At 46.7% G+C, this 14,228-nt stretch overlaps 1 protein-coding gene across 1 annotated transcript in view; it reads right to left on the bottom strand.

The window, feature by feature from the left end:
* The window catches only part of USP22 (ubiquitin specific peptidase 22), a 32,283-nt gene extending 21,040 nt beyond the window's left edge, over positions 1-11,243 (bottom strand). Inside the window, exons 1-2 of the mRNA XM_004612816.2 lie at positions 10,835-11,243; positions 1,372-1,507 (exon numbers count right to left, since the gene is read on the bottom strand). Coding sequence (XP_004612873.1) covers positions 1,372-1,507; positions 10,835-11,005 — 307 coding nt within the window. The 5' untranslated portion in view covers positions 11,006-11,243. The remainder of the gene's footprint in view (positions 1-1,371; positions 1,508-10,834) is intronic.
* Positions 11,244-14,228: the final 2,985 nt, after the last annotated feature.

Here is a 14,228-nt window from a genome sequence, read left to right as displayed (position 1 = left end):
ATCATGGGTGGTACCGGGATTAAAACCTGGGTCAGCAGTGTGCAAGGCAAGCTCCCTATATATCCCACTATAGTATCTCTCCAGCCCCAGGCTTACTTTCAAATATAAAATAGACATTTATGTTACTTTCTCACAAAACTATTTCTCAAAAATCTATTATTGGTGGGGCCGGAGCGATAGCACAGCGGGTAGGGCGTTTGCCTTGCACGCGGCCGACCCGGGTTCGATCCCCGGCATCCCATATGGTCCCCCAAGCACTGCCAGGAGCAATTCCTGAGTGCAAAGCCAGGAATAACCCCTGAGCATCGCTGGGTATGACCCAAAAAGCAAAAAAAAATCTATTATTGGTAATATTAAAAACCACCGACAACAATGACCTAAAATACTGCATTTAAGCATTTTTCATTATGGGGCTGGAGTGATAGCACAGTGGGTAAGGCGTTTGCCTTGCACACAGTCAACCCGGATTCGATTCCCAGCATCCCACAGGGTCTCCTAAACACTGCCAAGGGTAGTTCCTGAGTGCAGAGCCAGGAGTGACCCCTGTGCATTGCTGGGTGTGACACAAAAAGCAAACATTATAGGAGTGAGGTATTTTGCAGTAGGTAAGGTGCTTGCCTTGCACATGGCTGGCCCTGGTTTGATCTCCGGAACCACATACATCCCCTGAGCACGGCCAGCTTGGATCCCTGAGCACAGAGCCAGAAGCAAGCATCTAGCACAGCTGGGAGTGTCCCAAAAACAAAGAAAGAAGCATTTTCGGGGCTGGAGAGATAGCACAGTGGGTAGGGCGTTTGCCTTGCATGCGGCCGACCAGGGTTCAAATCCCAGCATCCCATATGGTCCCCTGAGCACGGCCAGGGCTAATTCCTGAGTGCAGAGCCAGGAGTAACCCCTGTGCATCACCAGGTGTGACCCAAAAAGCAAATAAATAAATAAATAAATAAATAAATAAATAAATAAATAAAAATAAGCATTAAAAAAAAAAAAGAAAAGCATTTTCAAAGAAAGCTGAATACAACAAACTCATTAAGGTGGCAGAGAATATTAACACCAGGCGAGGGAGGGAGATCAGTCTGGGTCAAGTGCACACCTCACACCTCTGAGAACCTGTGTCTGATCCTCAGGACCCCTCCCCTGCCTCAAATACACTAACAGCAACCTAATGCCTTACGGTTAACTGGGGACATAATAATACCCTGATCTTAATTTATCTCCTTCATTCTCTCTATGAAGTTTCACAAGGAAGAAATATGTTAAGATAGAAGTAGACTTCTGGAAGAGGGAAACTGCAAAAAAAAAAAAAAAAAATCAGAGGGAAACTGATATTCAAGGAAATATCCTGGCGCCAACAGTTCAGAAGGGGCTTACCTAGGTTGTGCCGCTTTGACTTGGCATGTTCATGAATGTGCTTCTTTGTGAAGCAGCCAAAGAAGACACAGTGCAGGCAGGAGTGAAGCCTGTTGAGGTGCACACCACCACAAACATGGCAGACACACGACTTAGCCTAAAATATAGAGAATAAGAAAGCAGCATGTGAAAATAAATGAATGAATGAACAGAAAGCTGTGCATGCTATGCCAGTTCTCAGATAATACCATTCCAGCTGTGCTCCACAGCAGGAACTGATACGGGGAGAGGAACGCACATAACTTTTAACACACACACACACACACACACACACTCTCTCTCTCTCTCTCTCTCTCTCTCTCTCTCTCTCTCTCTCTTTCTCTCTCCGTGTGTATTTGTATAAACACATACGTATTCTAAAGTCTTTATATGTTAAGAAAATCATTGGTTATTTTGTAAATCATTTCAATAGCCCCCGAAAGTAAATATAATTAGCTCAAAACTAGTTTTATTAAAAAACAAACAAAACAGCCCATTAACCCAATTACCAATATCCATAAGTCATGAGAATTTTTACTTGTACAGGCAACTGAGGTTTGTTCCATTTTATTTACTGTTTTGTTTTGGGGGCCACACTGACAGTACTCGGAACTAATCCCAGCTCTCTGACGTGAGGTTGTGCAATGCTGGGGACCAGTCCCTGCTATTCTAAGGCAGACAGTATGTGGCCACCATTAACAGTCACAGGCATAATCCAGGGCTGTGCTAAGGGGCTATGACTCTCCCCTCCTTCCAGTGACAGTTAGGGCCCAGGCTCACTGGAGATGGCCCTGCCTGTGGTTGGTCTGGAGGTGACAGGCTGCCTCCATCAGCTGACTTAAGAGTTTCCTGTTGCGAGAGAGCACTGCCACACTGCAACTTTCTCAGTTCACAAGTAACTCTAGAACTAGAGGCTGGTGAACATTCCTGGAAATTCAACCTTAAAACTACTGCCCCAACCATCCTGCAATGACTTTTGTTAAAACTTAAATACTAGGGGGCTGGAGCTGTAGCACAGCGGGTAGGGCGTTTGCCTTGCACGCGGCAGACCCGGGTTCGATTCCCAGCATCCCATATGGTCCCCTGAGCACCGCCAGGGGTATTTCTTGAGTACAGAGCATCAGTGACCCCTGTGCATCGCCGGGTCTGACCCAAAAAAAGCAAAAAAAATAAATAAAGAAAGAAGGCACTGCTTAAAAAAAAAAAAACCTTAAATACTAGGATTTGTATTGTAACAGAAACTGGGGACTTGGTTATTTAAAATGCTGGTGGACTTGACCCAGTGTAAGAATGGAAATCCTAACACGGCTCCGGGATGCGGGACTGGGACAACTCCGAACCGCGGGGGGGGTGGGGGGGGGCACTGGAGTGGGGCGGCACCAGCCCAGCCTCCAGGAAATCACGCCCTCGACCCACCCTCGGCGCCATCTTGCCATATTCAACAGAGAAGCAGCTGGGCGTTCTGGTGAGCAACGCAGCCGGAGAATGCTCCGGACCCGAAACCGGGCCAGCAACACCAGGGATCCGGACGGAGGAGGTGCAGCCACCATACCCTCTCCAGATGGAGCCCCGGCGACACTGAGCAGCAACTAACACGGCTCCGGGACTCGGGACTGGGACAACTCCGAACCGCTCGGTCGCTAATGCGGCCGCGCGCCCTTTTCTAAAAACTGAAAACATACAATCTTTTAATGGAAAACTAATTATCAAATGCTTCCTTGGTAGTAGAGCTGTCTTTCTTGGGGGGAATCTCCAACAATAATAGTGAGTTTTGTGTTGAAATATGGAATGTAGTCAAGGTAAAGAGAAAATGAAGTGAAATTTATCAGTTATACAGTTGGGGGTGGGGGGCGGGGGGTATACTGGGGTTTCTGGTGGTGGAATATGGGCACTGGTGAATGGATGGGTGTTTGAATATTGTATAACTGAGACATAAACCTGAGAACTTTGTAACTTTCCACATGGTGATTCAATAAAAATTAAAAAAATAAAAAATGGAAATCCAGGGCTGGAGAGACAGCAGGATGGACAGGGCTCTTGCCTTGCATGCAGCTGACCCAGGTTTGATCCCGGCCCCACTGACGGTTTCCCCATGCCCTCAGCCCCGCCAGGAGTGACCCCTGAGCGCAGGGCCAGCAGTGAGTCCTGAGCGCAGTAGAGTGTGCCCCACAACTAAAAAGAAACCTGAAAACCCATTAATTCAGCTCCAGCATTAAGAATATTTCATTGGCTATCATTTCTTTTTCACTTCCTGCCCACACCAAACATGGGAATATGCAGAATAGAACACGTATGTCACGCAGAGGAATCAGCTGCTTGGATATTGAGTCCACTAAGAACCAAAAAGGTTATGCCAATAACATAAAATAAAATAAAATAAAATAAAATAAAATACTGAACGGTAAAAATACTGTTCATGAGTTCCAACTTGGTTTTGTAAAATTCGATACATCACAGAAATAAGTGTAATTATTGTGCATTATCTTCAATTATTTTTTCAAGGGCTGAAAATATTTTTCTATCATGAACTCTGCAATAAGCAAAGACACAGGTATATTTTGTATGTGGCAAAACCCCTTCCCAAAATAATGAGAGCTGGCATACTGGCTGAACACTACTACATAAAATGAAAATACTTCTACCCAGCAAAAGAAACTACCACAGAAGAAAAAGACAATCTAGCAACCTACACATTATATTATCTACAATGGGCTATTAGTGAAAATATATACAGAAGGGAGCTGGAGCAATAGTACAGCGTGTTGGTTCTTGCATGGCACATGGCAGAGCAGAAGGTTCTGTCCACCACAACCTATATAGTCCCTCAAGCCCACCAGGAATGATTCCTGAGTGCAAAATCAGGAATAAGCCCTGAGCACCACTGAGTGTGATCTCAAAACAAAACAACCTATATATGCAAGTCACACAACAAAAAAGCAGTCTACCCCACCCCACTCCCCAAAATAAATTCAGCATCACTTATTATTTAAAAAACTGGCTAATCAAAACCACAATAAGGTTATCATCTCACACTGGTGAGAAAGGCCCATATGCAAAAAATTGAAAACAAAGAATACGGGTGATGATATGTAGAAAAAGGAACTGTGGGGACACTGTAGATAAGTATGTAAACTGGCACAGCCTCGAAGGAAAACATGGGGATTCCTTAAAAAACAGAAAACAAGGGCTGGAGCGATAGCACAGCGGGTAGGGCGTTTGCCTTGCAAGCGGCCGACCTGGGTTCGATTCCCAGCATCCCATATGGTCCCCTGAGCACCGCCAGGAGTAACTCCTGAGTGCAAAGCCAAGAGGTAACCCCTGTGCATTGCCGGGTGTGACCCAAAAAGCAAAAAAAAAAAACAGAAAACAGAAGAATGAGGGCTAGAGAAACAGTAAGGGGGAACATGCTTACCTCGCACACAGCCATCCCTGACCCAATCCCTGGCACCTCGTATAGTTTTGAGCATCCTAGGAGCAATCCCTGAGCACAATGTTATGAGTAGTAACCCTTGAACACTACCTGGTCTGGTAACAAAACAAAACATTTAAACAGAGGGTCCATAATGTAGCCTTTGCCTGCATGTGTGAGGTTCTCAATCCCCAGCACCACAAAGTTTAAAAATAAAATACAGGGGCCAGAGACAACATACAGGGGTTGTGCCACTTGCCTTGCGGCTGCTAACCCTATTTTAATCCCTGGCACTAAATATGGTCCCCCAAACACAGCTAGGGGTCATTTCTGGGCAGAGAGCTAGGAGAAGTCCCTAAGCATGGTCACATGTGGCTTCGAAACAGGATTTTTGGGAAAATATTGGCCCACTGCTACCAAAAAGGGGAAACAGAGCCAATCCTCAGGGCAACCACCACTTATGCCATCTTCCCAGCCACAAAATAATGAGAGCTGGCATACTGGCTGAACAAACTGGCACCCTTAGTCTTAGAGAAAGGACGGGTAAAGAGGTCCTACATGGTGGAGTCTGGGAAAGCTGCGGAACAGTGCACTATGTCAAGGACATTCTGGGCTTGCTCTTCAAGCCGGAGTCCAACATATATCCTGCTTGCTCATCTTTGTTTCTTTGCTTGCCTATTTCCACTCTGGAAAAGCCAGTGCTCTCGTACACTTTGTTCTTTCTTTCCCCTCCTACCTTTCTATGTAAGTTTCAGTAAAAACTACCTTGCTTTACCCAAAGTAAATAAATAAACAACATTCTGAAAACAGCATAATAACAAAGGTGGAGAAGCTCAGAGGTTCCAAGGGTAGGGCAAGTACTTGGGTAAGAATTGTCCTATCTGGGAGGGCAAACTCATCCCTACAGCACTGCAATGGTCAATGTAACACTGCATCTGTCAGAATATTGCCCTTTATACACACAAAAAGCTGACCTTCTTACATGGAAATTGGATTACTATTTTTGCAGTGCTGAAGTCCTGCAGAGCCTCATACAAGTGAGACCTGCATTCTACCTCTGAGTCACATACCCAGCCTAGTCTTCGCAAAGAAGAAGAAAACTTGTTAAGGAGACTGACTGGCACCACTCGGTGCCCCCAACACAAAACTGGGATTAGCCCCTGAGAATCCCCAAATTATTCACCCATAAAAATAATTTAAAAATTTAAAAATTTTGAAAAAGGCAGAAATGCAGACCAAGGCGGAAGAATCAGACAACTATGACTATGACAAATGTATGCCAATGTCTCCCTAGAAGGAAGAAACCTGAAAATGAGTAAAAAGTCCAAAACCAGTGGCCAGAGATAGTACAGTGACAGGCACTTGCCTTGCACAAGGCAGACCTGGGTTAACATACAGTACCCTAAGGAGTACCAGGAGTGATCTCTGAACAGAACCTGGATACAAAATACAAAATACAAAACTACTAAGCAAAGGAACCCTTCCCAAGCATTTTACTTCAGATGGGAAGGGAGTCATCCAAGGGAGTCCTAGTTGAGCCAGAGTGACAGCGTAGTGGGCAAGGAGCTAGCTGTGCATGCAGGCAAACCTGTTCAATTCCCAGCACCACATATGGTCCCTCCAAACCTTACCAGAAGTGATCCCTGAATGCAGAGCCAGTAGTAAGCCCTGAGCACACTGGGTGTGGCCCCCAAACAACAACAAACATAAGGGGGTACCAGTTGGTAGGAAACCATTACACATTGATACTGAGAGTAAATTAATATATGGATGGTGGGAACAAAAATATCTGTTTGACAGTAGTTTTAAAAATTTGAAAGCAAATTCCTATCCATTCCCCATCCAGGGACCAGAGGATATTACAGGGGTTAAAAGGCACCAGCACTGCACAAGGCAGACCCAAGTTTGATTCATGCATTACATACAGTCCCTGAGCACTCCCAGGTATGATCTGTGAGCACAGAACCAGGACTAAGCCCTGAGCACTGCCAGGTGCAATCCAAAAACAACAGAATTCCTAAAGCTTATCCAGTTTATGAATAGGCTTATATTCAAAGTTTTAGTCATATGTTTTTAACTTTAAAGTGAAATCACTAAGTAGTTTTTTCCATTGTCTCCAGTAAATGTGTAACTAGGAATCAAATTAAATTTCAAAGCAAAGAGGCAGTTGACAAGCTTAAAGTAAAACTAATTTTTTTTTTTTTTTTTTTTTTTTTTTTTGCTTTTTGGGTCACACCTGGCGATGCACAGGGGTTACTCCTGGCTCATGCACTCAGAATTCACTCCTGGCGGTGCTCAGGGAACCATATGGGATGCTGGGAATCAAACCCAGGTTGACCGCATGCAAGGCAAATGCCCTACCCACTGTGCTATCGCTCCAGCTCACCTAAAACTAATTTTTTTCATATCTTAAAAAAGTTAAGGGCAAGAGAGTACAGCAGGTAGGACGACTGCTTGCACAAACAGCCAACTGGGGTTTGATCCCTGGCATCCCAGGAGTGATCTCTTAGCACAGACTCAGGAGAAGCAAGCCCTAAGCACCACATGTGTTCCCCCCCAAAAAAAACCCCAAAACTGAGTTAATCTCAATACTGATCATAACATATGATAAAAAAAAAAGTCACAACAATGTAGGATATTAACACCAGGGAGGGAAACACAAGAAGTCTACATTATTTTCTGTGACTTTTCTGTAAATATAAAACTGTTACATGTCTACACAGAGCAAACTATACACACAAATGAATACAAGTTAAACAGGAAATCTGAATAATGAGTAGATTACATCAAAGATGAACTGTGTATCAATAATGACATCCAGGCAGTGATACTATAACAATTTTGTAAGATGGTGCCATTGAGGGAGATTTGGTAAAAGAAACACTATCTTTCTGTACTATATTTCCCCAACTCTAAATGAATGTATAATTATCTCAAAATAAGAACTTTTTTTTAGTTTTCCGAGCCATACTCAGCAGTATTCAGGGGTAACTCCTGGCATGCTCAGGGGTTACTCCTGCCTCTGCACTCAGGAATCACTCCTGTCAGTACTCAGGGGGTCATATGGGATGCCAGGAATTGAACTGGGTTGGCTGTATGCAAGCACTTTACTTGCTGTACCATCACTCCAGCCCCTCAAAATAAAAACCTTACAAAGAAAAACTTCCAATTTACTACTCAGCATAAAAGGAGTGTTCTGTTGCAATTAATCAAACAACAACAACAACAACAACACTAGGGAGTGTGAAAGCAGAGCAGGTTAGGGTATTTATTGGCCTCTCATGAAGCCAGCCTGGAGTTCAATTCCTGGCATCATTTATGAACCCCTATCTCTCCGGGAGTGACCCCGAACACAGAGCAGAAGTAAGCCCTGATTACCACTTGGTATGGCTAAACCACTCCCACCAGCCACTACCAAAGGCAAATTTCTCAAAGTAAGTTCAGAGGTAGGGAAAAAAGTGTACTTTAAAAAAAAAAAGACACATCCCTTGCTGGGGAAATGACAGTTCAAAGGGCTTGATCACATGCTTTATATGCTCTGACCTCCCACACGACAGTCTCCCCCATGCACACAGGAGTGACCTCCCCTCAAACCATAAATGAGGAAAAATCATCACCTCCCCCATAATGTCTATATATTCAAAAATACATGTTTTTACTGCACATTTCTATTTTACACACACAAATCCTGAAAGTGGTATGTTATACTAAAACATAAAAATGAAGAACAGAGTGCACTGTATGGCGACATTCAATCGTGGGAAACATCTGTATTCAAGAGTACAGAAAATTTACCATAATGATGGAGCCAGAGGGACAGGACAATGAATACAGTGCTTGCCTTGTGCATGGCCGACCCATGCTCAATCCCCAGAGTCCTACCAGTCCCCCAAGCAGTGGCCCCTGAGTACAGAGTGGGGGATAAGCCCCAAGCACTGCTGGGTGTGGCCCAAAAGAAAAAAAGAAAATTTACTGTAATTCAAATATAAACTACATGGAAAGTTATGAGATCTGATCATACTCTCTACCTATTAAAGGAAGAAACAAGTCTAGATTTAAACACCAAAGCTATTTCTTCAAATCCTTTTCCTCCAGACAGTCATTTTTGTAGTGAGGCTACAGCTAAGCGTCACCTCCACAAGGCACCTTTGTTCACAAAGATAAACTGACCTATTCTTATAGGAAACTTCATATTGTTAAAACTGAAAAGTGTACTAACCCAAAAGAAGTGCTAAAATCTCCCACAAACTGTCAACTGAATTATTTACTGTAAACCACTTTTCAAACCATATCTTCCTTGGCAGGGCCACTAGAGAGTGCTAGAAATTCAGTTTCATAGAACCTCTACTGATATAAAAAGAAAACAAAAGACCACCAAAAAAAATTAGAGAGTATTAGATAAAGAAAATTAGGATTTATTGTTGGAATGCTACCAAAAGGTGCAGCTATACAGATAGGCCTGACCTGGGGTGGGGGAGACTATCACCACTCTCCCTCTGCAGCTCCTTACAGATGTGCTTCAACAGCTTCAAACTAAGCAACTGACATTGTAAGACTGATCAATTTGGGGTGGGAAAGATTAATTAATTCAAATACTTTATGGCAACAACGACTTTTTTTAAAAAAAAATTTCTGCCTTGAGGAAATTAGGCAAAACTGTTAAGATGGGCTCCAGCTTTGTTAAAAATTGACGGTGCAGGGGCTGTAGCGATAGCATAGCGGGTAAGGCGTTTGCCTTGCACGCGGTCAACCCGGGTTCGAATTCCAGCATCCCATATGGTCCCCTGAGCACTGCCAGGAGTAACTTCTGAGTGCAGAGCCAGGAGTAACCCCTGAGCATTGCCGGGTGTGACCCAAAAAGAAAAAAAAATGACAGTGCAGTGGGAGGCAAAGGGGAGAGGAGGGGGAGGGGAAGAGCCGGTCCTCACGCTTGTCACACAAAGCCGATGAGCAACTGACAATTCACAGCAGAGTAAGATGACTCCTGAAGCACAGGGCTTCAAACCATTTTTTTTAAGGGTGCACACTACCACTAGTAATAATCTATCTGACCCTAATAGAAGACTGGATTTCATCTTTGATTTTAGATCATCCTAACGGGTTTTGCTTCACACCATTACTAATAAAATGGAAAAGAAAAATCCTAATATTCCCTACAATCTCAAAGAATGTTACTTTCCCCTGCCCCTCCCCAAATGCTACTCTACGTGGAATCTGCCTAGACTCAGGACATAAATGACAAAATTATATTGTTGATACACGGTTTATTCGGAAGGGATACCGGCACTTCTGATATTTTCAAATCGTTACTAAGAAGCCTAACCGCTTAGATAGTAAGTATCTCTTTAAAAACTCTTCCACCCAGTATGTCTCCTCAGCGTCGCCAGGAGGGGTTCGGTTTCTCGCCAGAACCTCCCAATCGCAGAAAGCACGGCGAGTCCCACATCCAGCAGACCTACCTGGTTCTTCTGTTTAATTCACTCCCGGTGAGCTACAAGGGATTTCTCCACACTGCAACCGTGCAGAGATAAGGCCCACCCAGGTCTGGCTCTGCGGAGTCTGTGACCGGCTACGTTTCTACCAAGCCCCCCTCCCCGCACCCCTCCCACCAACGCGGAGAGCTGGGGCGGGGGCGGGGAGACGGCGCCGCCCCGCAGGCTCCCGCAGACCCGAGCGCTGCGATTGTGACTGCGCCCCACATCCCCCGCCCGGGCAGACGGGCCGTTTCCATGGCTCGAGCACCCCAAGGCGGGGCCGGGGGCGCACCCGCGGCCGACCACCACACAGGCCGCGACCCGCCGTCCCTCCGACTCGCTTTCCGCCGGATTCCTCCCTCGGGGCGGCCATCCCCGCCCCCGAACCCTCCCGGCCCTCGGGGGTTCCGCGGCCCTGGGTCGCGCTGGAACGTCGGGCCGCGGCCCCGCGCGCAGGCTTCCACCCGCCGGGGCCCTCGCCCACCCCGAGGCGCGGGGAGAGCCCGGGGCGCGGAGCCCCCACCCCCCGGCAGTGCCGCGGCCCGGCAGGGCGGGGGCGCACCTTGCGCTTGCGGGCCTCGGCCGTCCCGCTCCACACGAAGCACTGGTAGATGGCGCGCAGGTTCTGCTTCCAGTTGTCCACCTTGAAGCTGCTCAGGTGCGAGCAGCCCGGGGGCGTCACCACCAGCTCCGCGTCCATGGTCTCGCCCTCCGGCTCCGGCCGGGAGACCATGGGGGGCAGGGCCCGGCCGCGCGCGGGGGGCGGCGGCGACGGCGACGAGGACGACGCCAGGGTGGCGCGGGGGCTGCTCCGCGGCGAGCCCGGGAACAAAGCGACGACGGCGGCGGCGGGCTGGAGACGACGGAGCTGCGCGCACACACCGAAGGAACGAGGCTGCCCGCCCGGCGCCGCCCGCCGAGTGCGCGCCCGCTGCGCCGACCGCGGCAGGGGCGGGGCGCGGAGGCCGCCGGAGGAGGCGACGTCACCCTGAACCAGCCGCGGGCGCCGCACTGCGCAGGCGCGGGACTCCCGGGCCCCGCCCCGCTCCCCCTCTTCCGTCGGCTGCAGAGTGGGCCCGGCCCAAAGAGGGCGGCCAAGGGGTGGGGCTTACCCTGAAGGCCCGCCCCCGCGCCGCGCCATTGGTCGCCGGTCCGCGCCGTCTCGGTAGTTGTGGGCCTCACGGCCGCCTCCTGGGACGCCGGTTCCAGGTCTCCCACCGCGCTGGGGAGGCGGTAGCACTCAGAGGATTGGGTGATACGAGATGTCAGTCAGGGCACTGAACCGGTTTGTACCGGCCCGAGCTCTGCCGCAAAGAGGCGGGGCGACTGGCAGGGCTGTAGGGAAGCCTGCGCCCTCGCTCCGCCTCTGCAAATTTGGAGGGCTGCTTTGTGCGTTTTCACTGGAGTGTTTTGCCACTCGTTCGCTGTCAGCTCCCTGCGGCACTCTGCCATCTTGTAGGGATCTTGGGCACCGTGGGGTCGTTGCCGGGGACTGGAACTGACACTACCAACTGGGCATTGCTTGGGAGCCGGCTGTGGTTACCACCCCTGTCAGTAACCAGGAGCTAATCCAGAGCTTTCCAAAGCAATAGGAAATGAGTCACATATTGTTTTAAATATTGACTGCAGCTCAGAAAATGAACAGCAAATGAATTTAATAGCATACTATAATCCAATATGCCGTTATTCTAACATGCTAGCTATATTGCAATACTATTTAACAAAATATTTTACGGTGTTTGTGTGAATTCTTCGAAATACATATTTTAGGCTTAAAGCGCATCCCGTTCTACTAGCCGTAGGCTTTTTAAACCGCTACCATTTTGGAAAGCGCAGGTCTAGTCAATGCAAGCAATGTTCGGGGGGAGTTAAGGCACAAAGGATCTGGGAAAACTTGGAGACAGTGTGATGTCCAGTACAACCTATACTGAAAACAGCGCTTTGCTGCGTTCCTGGGGAGATAGAGGAAACGACATGTGTGTCCAAGCCAGTTCAAAGCAATTGCACGTTTAAAATAAATAAAAATAATCTCGTTGCAATTCAAGCTGATGAGATTAATGGGGTAAGGATTGAAATAAACTGTTTGCAGTTGGGACAAAATATCAAACACACCTTTGTATTCTGCGTTTGTGCTTGCAGTTACCTCCTCCATATTTCTAATCTCCTTTAGGGCTTCCACGTAGAGGTTTTTTCTGGCACCCAACTGAACATTGCAATCCACAAAGCTCATCCCGAGCTGCTGCTATATGTTTCTCCAGGATTTATTTGCTTATTTTTTCATAATATGTTCTCTTAATAGCTAGACAACTTCACAGCAGGATAATAATTTTTGTGTGCTTTGTTTACTTCTATCCTCCATATCCAAAGTAGTTTTGGTTCATGCAGGTGCTTAGAAATATCTTTGGTATTAAAGTAAACATTGCGCTTTTGTCGTTTTATTTCAGGGCCACAGCAAGTGGTGCTCAGGGATTACTCCTGGCCCTGCGTTCAGGGATCAATCCTGGTAGTGCTCAGAGGACAGTATATGATGCCAGGGATCGAGCCCAGTCAGCCACATGCAAGTCAAGTGCCCTACCTGTACTACTATTCTGGTCCTGATTAACAAAAGTAAACTTTTATGAGAGAATTTAAGATCATTCTAAGAATAAAACCCTGAATAAGTGAAACACACTAGACATGTTAGAAAAAAGGACTATTAGCGCCAGATCTATAGTATAGTGGGTTGGGTGCCTGCCTTGCACACAACAGTCCTGGGTTCGATTCCAGCACAGGTTCCCTGAGCCCTGCCAGGACTGATCCCTGAGTACAGATCTAAGAACAAACTGTGGGTTTAACCGGGTTTGGCCCAACAACATAAAAAGATAAAAGAGGGGCTGGAGCAATAGCACAGCGATTAGGATGTTTGCCTTGTACTCGGCCAACCTGGGTTCGATTCCCAGCATCCCATATGATCCCCCAAGCACTGCCAGGAGTAATTCCTGAGTGCATGAACCAGGAGTAACCTTTGTGCATCGCTGGGTGTGACCCAAAAAGAAAAAAAAAAAGAGATAAACGAGAAAAATAGAGCTATCAGCTTACTAAAATGAAATTATAAGTTACATAGAAATTACAAATTTGGGGGCTGGAGCGATAGCACAGTGGGTAGGCGTTTGCCTTGCACGTGGCTGATCGGGATTCGGTTCCCAGCATCCCATAGGGTCCCCTGAGCACCGCCAGGGGTAATTCCTGAGTGCAGAGCCAGGAGTGACCCCTGTGCATCGCCAGGTGTGACCCAAAAAGCCAAAAAAAAAAAAAAAGTGCAGGTGGTGTTTCTGCTATGTTTTGGGGGCTCCAGGGTATATTCCCAGAAGTGGTGTTTCTGGGTCAAATGGAAGTTCAATTTCTAGTTTTTTGAGGAATGTCCATATTGTCTTCAAAGAGGCTAGACAAGTCGGCATTCCAAGTGACAAGGAAGGAGAATCCCTTTCTCCCCGCATCCATACCAGCACTGGTTGCTTTTGTTCTTTTGGATGTGAGATGATATCTGTGTGTGAGATGATATCTTATTGTTATTTTGATCTGCATCTGTCTGATGAATAGTGATGTAGAGCACTTTATCATCTGCCTTGATCATTTGAATTTCTTCTTTGAGGAAGTTTCTGTTTATTTCTTCTCCCACTTTTTTTATGGGGTTGGTAGAACTCTCAAGTTCTACCATTGCCTTATATATCTTTGATATTAACCCCTTATCAGATGAGTATTGGGTAAATAAATTTTCCCATTCTGTGGGCTGTCTTTGTATCTTGGTCACTGTTTCTTTTGAGGTGCAGAAACTTCTTAGTTTAATGTAGTCCCATTTGTTGAATCTCTGCTTCCACTTGATCAGTGGTGTTTCATCTTTGAAGATGCCTTTATCACTGGAACTTTGTAATGTGCATGCTGAGTTGACAGGTAGGGGCTAGAGTGAAGGTTGTAAT

Source organism: Sorex araneus, chromosome 4, assembly GCF_027595985.1.
Source record: "Sorex araneus isolate mSorAra2 chromosome 4, mSorAra2.pri, whole genome shotgun sequence".
NCBI lineage: Eukaryota > Metazoa > Chordata > Mammalia > Eulipotyphla > Soricidae > Sorex > Sorex araneus.
This window is presented reverse-complemented; position numbering and strand designations above follow the sequence as displayed.